General features: G+C 38.7%; 1 protein-coding gene across 2 annotated transcripts in view; it reads right to left on the bottom strand.

Annotated features, from left to right (window-relative positions):
* Positions 1 to 1,691: 1,691 nt before the first annotated feature.
* Positions 1,692 to 9,109, bottom strand: part of LOC124305881 (heparan sulfate 2-O-sulfotransferase pipe-like) — a 34,863-nt gene continuing 27,445 nt past the window's right edge. For both annotated transcript variants that reach the window (XM_046765839.1, XM_046765840.1), the window contains 6 exons: positions 6,135 to 6,223; positions 5,811 to 6,017; positions 5,467 to 5,546; positions 4,721 to 5,002; positions 4,209 to 4,363; positions 1,692 to 3,215 (listed from right to left, as the gene is read on the bottom strand). In XM_046765839.1, coding sequence (XP_046621795.1) covers positions 3,022 to 3,215; positions 4,209 to 4,363; positions 4,721 to 5,002; positions 5,467 to 5,546; positions 5,811 to 6,017; positions 6,135 to 6,223 — 1,007 coding nt within the window. In that variant the 3' untranslated portion in view covers positions 1,692 to 3,021. The remainder of the gene's footprint in view (positions 3,216 to 4,208; positions 4,364 to 4,720; positions 5,003 to 5,466; positions 5,547 to 5,810; positions 6,018 to 6,134; positions 6,224 to 9,109) is intronic.

The following is a 9,109-nucleotide window of genomic DNA, read 5'->3' as shown; positions in this document are numbered from 1 at the left end:
TTTTCTCTTCTTCCTTATTCTCTCACTTTGATTATTCGATTTTCATATAGCTACATAGTGCATTTGTGTATTATTATAGACATAATTAATCGCCTCAGCGTTATACGACCTACGACCTTCGATAATGAATTAACAATGGAGGTTTTATGCACGGAACAATAATTGATTCCCACTTATGTACATGGAAAACTTTGACTCGATAATACATGATCGCTTTATGGGACAGTGTCAAAAACAACACAGGGAAGTGAAATTAATGATCAATTAACTATGATTAATATCGTTCCTACACGGTTATTCCGGTATCAGATTTGGTTCACTCGCGTGTCTAAATAAAAATTTGGAAAACTATTTATCCCCGTAAAATTAAGAGAATAAATAAATATCGATCAGTTGGAAAATAATTTAGAAAGTCGACAACTTATGGAATATTACTACAGATTGAACATCTCGCATTTCATTCCTCGACGCGTGTTTCACCGAAACTGTAATTCCTTTAGATTTTGCACATTGACAAAAGTGTGTATTCGTGCGAAAATGCAAAAAAGCCGATCCTATGATACATTAATTGGTCACACAAAAGTCTGCAGAGTTCAGATACACGTAAAATAGATCTCGAAATAATTCAACCAGCGTGGATGAAGCAAGGAAAACGAGCAAATAAATAAATTATAGTTTTGAGGTAATGGAAACTGATTGAAACTGACTGCGCAAAGCGGAATTAAAGTTACTGGAATATACGGAAGACCTCGCAAGGTTCTTGGCACGTGGAAATTAAACTGAAATGATCTCCGGAATTTGGTAGACTTTTTACTTATTATCACCTTTGGTGATATGCGAAAAGTATCGTAGAGTTTATACATTTATTGAATGTTTTTTTTTCAATTTTTCTTTCAAAACTTTCGAAACTTTTTCTATCGGTTTCAGCTTTTTCATTCGGCCGTTTTCGAGATCGTCGCGGAAGATTGTCGAAAAAACTGACAGATTCTTTCCTTTTCATGCTGAAGAAAATTGTTGCGAAAAAACTGTTTTCTCAGCTTGTTAGTTTTTTTTCGGCTAATTTGGTTTTCTCGAAAAACTTTTTTAAACCCACTCGAGACTTATAAGAGGTATTTATTTCATCGCAGATGTCCGTCATCCGTAATTGTTTTAAACTTATTTGGCATTCAGAGGTCAGGATCCATCGCGCCATCTCGGCTATATTAACAATCGGCGTTCAGAATGTCTTGCACTTCGTGCATATATCGGACGGTGTAAGAATTCACCGCGTTGCGATCACCGGCCAATATTATATATTCATCTTGAGCAACCATTCGTCGCGAAGGCCATTTAACGAAAGAAAATTATTATCGAGTACGCGACGCCTGAAAACTTCGATTCAGATGATAATATGACGAACGAATCGCTTCGATGCTGAAAATTAATCGATCTTTCGGCTTTCTTTTCGCTGTTTTTGGAAAACTATTAAATCGTTACAATGACATAAAAATAATTGGTGAAACGAGGAATGCTGTCGAAATCGAGAATGGATATCGTCGTTAATTCCGTAACAAGCTATAAAATGAACGGGAAGATTAGAAATATTTTTTTTGCCCTTTTTTTCAAATCTATACTTTTAGTTTTGTAAATTGATTTTACCGCTGGGTTTTTGAAGGCAAGAAATGGACGGAAAAGAGAAAAAAAATGTCTTCGTTGAACTATTTTGTCATGTGCTTTTTTTTTTTTAAATTAGTTAAATAAAACGCTGGTAATTAGAAAAATTTGCAACTAATATACGTACCTAGATTTGAGAATAGTTATTACTTTTTCTGATTTGCTGTACTATGTGAGCCTGTAAAAATTGAAAAGAGGAAAACTGTTCTTTCATTATGTTTATTTCGCATTGATATATATTTCGCGCACGTTTAAATTTGCGTGATACGTGTAAGTATAGTTAACTAATTGTACAATATTTGTCATGATCATGAGGATGTGAATATTTTCATGATAACCTCACCTTAGAAAGTAAACAATTTTTATTCACGCAGTATGGTCCGTCCGATACACTAAACAATAATTCAAACTACACCGAGATAGTAATATAAGTACGGAATTACCGTTTCGTAAAATGCGCATTTTTTTAATTCGTTCCATCCTTTTAGTCCTATAAGTTTTCTAATTTTGAATAATCCAGTATGGAAACATTAATATTCTTTAGTTCAAAAATTTCTACCACGAATATATTCAGCGATTTACTTACTTATTATTTTACTCATAATATTCTAATTGCCAGTTTTTGTAATACAAAATGTATTCTGGAATAAATGTATAATAGATAATAAATAAACCTATCTAGAATACGCAGAAAATACACTGAACGATATCTACCTTTTGATTTATAAAAATTTGTTCGATCTTCCGAAAAACATCATTGTTATCATTAACGCTTTGCTTGCATCAAAATTTAACCATTTGTCGTTGTAAATTATCATGTAAAGTTATTTTTCATCGAGATTATAAAAGATATTATAATATTTATAGGTATAGCTGCCCACGAATTTGCGGTCTAAATATACTATATATTAATACTTTGCATAATCACACACGCGTACATACATACATTTCATATTCGTAATCTAGGCGCAGATTGGTCCTCTTGATTTTTGTGATACCTATATAGATCGAAAATGCTCCCGCACATTTTTATCCGCAAATACAATTAAAGACTATTATACAAGTGAAATTATACAATGTACTTATAAAGTCTACAATTCTAAACGTGATGACGTTTCACAATCACAATATTTTATTATTATTAGTCGACGAGAAAACCGAAAATCTTTACCAACTGAAAAATAGTTATAGTCTGCTATTATTTTTCTCTTCTTCTTTGTCTTTGCTTTCATACTCGAGGAGAGAAAAGGGAGAAAAATTGTCCCGGAAATTTCTGCGACGCTTCACCCGTAAGGTGTGATCGTTTTCACTCGATATGTGAACAGAAAAACGAGGAACCCCTCCTTACCGTTCGTGGAAATGATATCCTTAAAGAGTGTTGTCGATTTGATTTGGCAAATTAGTTAACCTCAGGGCTCTGAGCTGTTTGTAAAGTCGTTGTCGACAGAATTGGTAGAACTCAATTTCTCTCGTGAAATTTTTTCGCACCAGATCTTTTACCTCCTCGCTAACCGGTGGCTTGAAAAAATTCCGATTTATTTTCGTAAATGAGTTGACTTCGTCTGAAAAAATAAGAAACAGAAATCAAAGATAAACAAATTTGATGTAAAAATTAGAAAAATAATGAGAGTGAAAAAACCCAGTCAATTATTCGAACAGTAAAACCAAAATTATCGCCAGCTAAGATTTGACGTAAAAAAAAAAACAGAATCTTATCTGTCCGTGTTTGTCTTGGTTAAAAAAACTGTTTTTGTAAAAAAAAAAAGTAAAAATCCTGTTGTAATCGAATTTGCCTAATGTTTGTACAGTTCACGAAAAAGCGACGCACACAGTTCATTAAACTTTTCATTGCGCCTTGTATAAAATGAAGGTCTTACGTGCACGTAAGATTGGTTGCCAATCGTAGGCGTAACTCGCTACTTTCAATTCCCGATAATATTTTTCGCCGATTACTGCAGTTCCATTCATGGCACAATTAATTCGCATCATGATTATTTATGAATGATTACAAATTGTTTATTTGCAATGCAAATTTGGGTTCGTTAAGTTTTCTTTTCGTGTCATCAGTAATGGTTGTTGCGCCTTGATCTACGAAGTGAAAGTCTTACGCGGACGTAAGATTGGTTGCCTACCACAGGCGCAATATGCAGCTTTCAATTCCTCATTCATTTTTTTCCACCGGCTGCTACAGTTCTATCCATTGCATGATTCATTTGATATTGCGATTATTGATGAATGATGATAAATACTCTATTCAAGACCTAAATTTGCGATGGTTAAAGTTTCCTTTCGTCTGATTATTTCAAAGAAATACATATGTAAATATACGTATTCTTGTATATATCCGTAAGACTGTATAAAAATAAATCAGCCATTGGCCGAGCAAATGTAACATTTAAATATAGTTCTCGACGTCATGTGATGCCAGATATGGTGACGTGATTTCAGCTTGAATCGACCAGCGGGAATTGTGATCCCTTGCGAAAAGCAGGGGAAAATTTAAAAGCTAAGATATATTTTTAAACAGTTTTTTTTTTTTTTTGCAATTAACCTACCCCAGTAGACGTCTGTTGCTCCTCGGAAAAATTTCGGTATATAATTTTCTAATACCGTCAACGTACTGTTTATATCCTCAAGGATACCGACAACAGCGTAATGTTTTTCAACCGCCAGTTTAGCCCTCTCCAAAGCACCTACCGTGTTGAATGGTCTGAAAATTATTGAGAGTAGGTGAATTTTTATTCAATGTTTAAACTATGGAAACTCAATTCATACTCCTGTACCAGCTCATTCACATCCTTATAAATAGTTCAAGCATCCTTGCAAGTTTTCTAATAATTAAGATTCACAGTATACATGTATAAGCAGGTTTGATAAAATTTTCCTCAAAAAAGAAGCACAATTTACAAAAACTTGACACACGACACTGAGTAGTTGTAAATTTAGCCCAAGCTCGTGGGAAAGATACAAATTTGTAATAAGACAAATTTAATGACTCTAAATATCGAAAATCTTATCGAAATCCAAACTACAGATAAGGAAAATTGCGGTGAATTCTAAGCTATACCTGCATTTATCGCTGTGGCCGCAAAAGAAGAGGGTTTGCCTTCGGTGGTCACCGATGCCCTCGTGGATCTCGCCCTCGAGGTATCTACACTCCCTGTCACCCTCCAGGACGCAGGACTCGAAGTCTTTCTTCAGCCAATTCGGATCCGGCAAAGGTAGGTCGGGAAATATCTGCTTCCGTTCAACGTAATACCACGGAGCCCTGACGTAGTAGTACCAGGAAATTACGCGCTCGACCGGGTCTCGCACCAGGTTTACGTAAATCGGTTCCGGCAAATTGAATCTGCAGGCGACAGATTCGTTCGTCAAAAGAATCTCGTCGAAAAATTTAGAGGATCGAATGGAAATGAAGCAAAATCAGGAGGAAAGAAACGCGAGGGATAGAAATTTGAGAATCTGTAACTGTGCGACTTTAATCAACCTACATTTTATTGAAAAATTTGCCTCATCGAAGCTCCTATTACAAATTGAATTGACCCAGGTTTTTGTAGGTATGATGGAATTTCCTTTCAAATAATTATATTTTTATAGAATATATTTCAATTCAACGAAACAGCCCGTATTATTAGTCAAATTTAATTGATTCTGATTTACAAACTCAGCGGGTCGAAAAATGATTTGAATCTGGATTCTGCAGAAGAGTATAGATCGATATTTTTTTTTCTTCTTTAAACTAACGTATCAATTCATTTGTTTAATTTGACAAGCACAGGGCAACATGAGCGTCTATTATTTAACACTACTTACTCGGTGAAATTCGTGAAACAAACGTGCTTGATGTAGACTGAAGGTTCAGCGTAACCGGAAACCATTGTCGCCAGTTGGAGCTGAAAAGCGTTCATTCAATGAGTCTTAACTATACAAATCATACAATAGCAAGAATGTTTACCTTGTTTACGATACGAAACAAAATGCGAGTTCGATTCTATACGAATTTTGTGACAATGACTGGCGATGCAGCCGACGTGAGAGATTGGGAGTCATCGTCACATAATTCGTATAGAATCGAACTCGCATTTTCTTTCCGACCGAGTACAAGTTAGCCGGAAGGTCAAGCCTTAACGAACATTACTTTACAATATTTACGGTACCTGTTCGATTGGAGCAAGGCGGATGGTCTCGACCCTCTGAACCCTGTCTCGATTGAAGAAGAACCTGTTGAACACGGAGAGCCTTCTAAGTAGTTCCATGAATGATTGGGAACCGACTTTCGGTACCCGGTTGAAGAATATCACCTGTTTGGTGGCCCTTCGAGTGTTGTTCAACGCGTCGATGTCAAGGACCTCCATGTCGTCGTACTGTAACAAAATACTCAATCACTCCAATTTCGATTTAAGCTGCGTTTCGTTTTTCCATAAGATCCCGCACTAAGTAGTCACGGATGAAAATTGGCGATTACTACTGTGCACGCTCACCGATTCTGTTAACTTCTGATTGATGGTCGAGTAGTAATGAACGACACCGCTGGGTCCTGATTCTATGTGTATCGAGGTTTGTTCGCCGTCTGAAACAAGAGCATAGTTTGATGAACCCAATCAGGCCAAAAGTCCTAACGAGCATCGGATAATTGATCGTCTGGTGCATAGAAACAAAAAAAGAGTATATCCGATCTCCGATTACTCAATCGTCGATTACGGATGCCTGCGTAGTGTCGAATGGTTTTGTTGGTCGGTTGACTTGAGAGTATTGTCAATTCACGGTCCGCAATTATTCAACCGAGTGACAAATGAATCGGTCACTTTTTTCCGGGATGTGAGTTGGGTGGGCGCTCATTTCGTTTAGCATGAGAGATCACTTTGATGATTTTTAACTGTGAAGATACTCTGAATAGCTACTTAAACGAGTGCAGTATTGTGCAATACGGATAGCAGGAAACAACTTCTACAGAGATCAATCTCGTTACCGCGGCATTTTAACACTTGTCATTAAAGTAGAGAAAATTGCTGCTGAGATTTACCGGCTGTTTTACGATCGGTTTCTCGTTCAGTGTTAAAACGTATAGAGAATTATGGTACCCATACCAGAACGATACAGGTAAGTATACTGTAAACGCTTCCGGAACGGAAGAGTTTACTTCAAACGGCAATCATGCAGGTAGTTGGAATAGTCTGTAGAAAAAAAAAAAATTCTAACTATGTAACATTGAAGGAATTCCGATGCGTGTTAACTCGGTAGGTTTTTGCTCTGTAAAACGGTTGAAAATCACAAAGTAATTTGTATTAGTATATAGCATCACTTTTCTCAAGATTTCTCCATGGATCACAGGTTAGGGAAAAAAAGCGGCTGAAGGTAGAGCTTCCGGTTCGATTTTTCGCAAGCTGAATAGCGTGGGGAAGTTAACAAAATTCACGTACAAACATATTGAGCGGGAAGTGCAGCAGTGTATCATGGTACATAAGTTGGTACAAGCATGGGAGCGAACATCGCGATAGCGTTAAGTAGGTTCATTATCATACAATGGCCAAGGGACTTTGTCTTATTATGATAATTTGATCGTCAGTGTATTCCCGAAGAGTTGATTCATTTCGCGAAACGAGCCATGCCATTAACTATACGAAATTGATTGACACTCACAAATGGTACTGATAGCGGTGGACAAAAATCGTTCATCGCTAAGTGCAGAGATAAGCCGCTGTTAAATTTTGGCCCATTCTCATAATGGAGGATGACAGAAATTATAGCAGCGTTTTTAGAACCTCTCTGTCGCCTTCTCAGAAGTGAACATATCGTACAGATTGAGTGGATTTCCAAATCGTCGGTAGCAGTTAGTAATTTTACAGTGATTGGCAGAACCCGCCCATCGACCATGACAGCGAATGATAGATTTGGCATCTAACGCAGGTTATTGACCATAAAAATTCATGAAACATGTTACGGTGAATGTCAATGGCTGAGCTGCAGTAGCAGGAGTAGTTTACATCCCACTGCTTTAAGTTCACAGAAATTTTGTGTCGAACGATGAAACATACGAAAGCCTGTAATCCGGTGGCACGACGACAAACGAGGAGGCTTTTTTCCTCGGGAATCGGTAAACGCTGCTAACGGTGCGAGGATCGTCGGACCCACAAGACCTCCGTCGACCCGACGTGCAAAGTCGAGGGGCAAGCGGATGGTTTCGCGTTAAGCGCAACGCGAGCCAGGAGTTGTCGAACCTGTGCGGCTAAGCTCTAAGAAACGCGGACGAGGGCTGGTTCTTAAAAATCTCCGACATCTCTATTGTACGCGGAATTCGTGACGCGAAGATTCTATCTCGGGCCGGACGGTTTCTCCGCGGCTGCGGACAAAACCGCTCCGCCCCAACCGCGTTATCCTCGCTTCCAGCTTTTCTCTTCCCGCTGGATTCTCCTTCTTCCCGCCCGCCTCGCTTCGACATCCTCGACCGAGGATTCCACCGACTCGGGGTTCGATTCCTGCACGCCTGACTCGCGGTGCGGAAGAGCGAAGAAGGACTCCTTCCGGAGACGAACGTTGACCCAGGGACGGACTTGGCTCCGTAGGGTCAAAACTGATGCGCGCCTCGATCCGGGAACATGCTCGAATTTACCACGGTTCGCTACGTCGTGGTATTTATTTTGCAGGAAAAAATTGGGTCAAGCACCGCTGTTGGTGGCCGTTGAAGTCTTCGGATTTCATACAGAATTCCGGAGTGAGGTCTTCGCACCGTTCTTATTCCAATCGTTCGATGTTTCCAATCCTGATTTTCAATCCGGAAACCTGCATTCATTCGTTTATCCGCATCACTCACCGGCATCGTTCACCGGCTCAGGGTTTGGGAGATTGCGCGACATAATAGAGTGGCTGAGTCTAGGATAGGTGTGCGACCGTTATTCGTTCCACTAACGCAGGAACATATAAATTCTATATCTCCGCCGATCTGTAGAAAATTAATGTAAACGGTCAAACATCCTGTACTGCGCATATCTGGCCGGTACACCTCGAGACTATGTACGCAATTCAGTGCGAAACCATTTACGGAATATCTATTCGCGCAATTGTGGCTTACCGCTTTCTGTGTGCGGTGCACTTGCCACTGAATTTTTCTCTCCGCATACGCCTACTGTTGTCGTTCTAAACACTAAACCTTTCGACGGTAATCACAAGAGCGCAATTATGGTCAGACCAAGAAAGGCTTTTACAAGTAGAATGAGCCCGCCCACTTTACCGTGTCTGGAACAGTCACGAATATAATCAAACTTGGCGTACTCGCGTGTCATCTGGATTTAACTAAATTTACAATAGACGGCTAGCCAACAATACAACATTACAATTCACGCAGTTTACATATTTTTATTTACCAATGAATGTTATCTTGGTATGACGCAATCGAGAATCAAATATCTCGGGCCATTCAGCGTTAAGGATGATCCGTTATCCCATGAGTTTTTAGATG

Source organism: Neodiprion virginianus, chromosome 5, assembly GCF_021901495.1.
Source record: "Neodiprion virginianus isolate iyNeoVirg1 chromosome 5, iyNeoVirg1.1, whole genome shotgun sequence".
Classification (NCBI taxonomy): domain Eukaryota; kingdom Metazoa; phylum Arthropoda; class Insecta; order Hymenoptera; family Diprionidae; genus Neodiprion; species Neodiprion virginianus.
The sequence above is the reverse complement of the archived record's forward strand: the minus strand, read 5'-3'. Positions and strand labels throughout refer to the sequence as shown.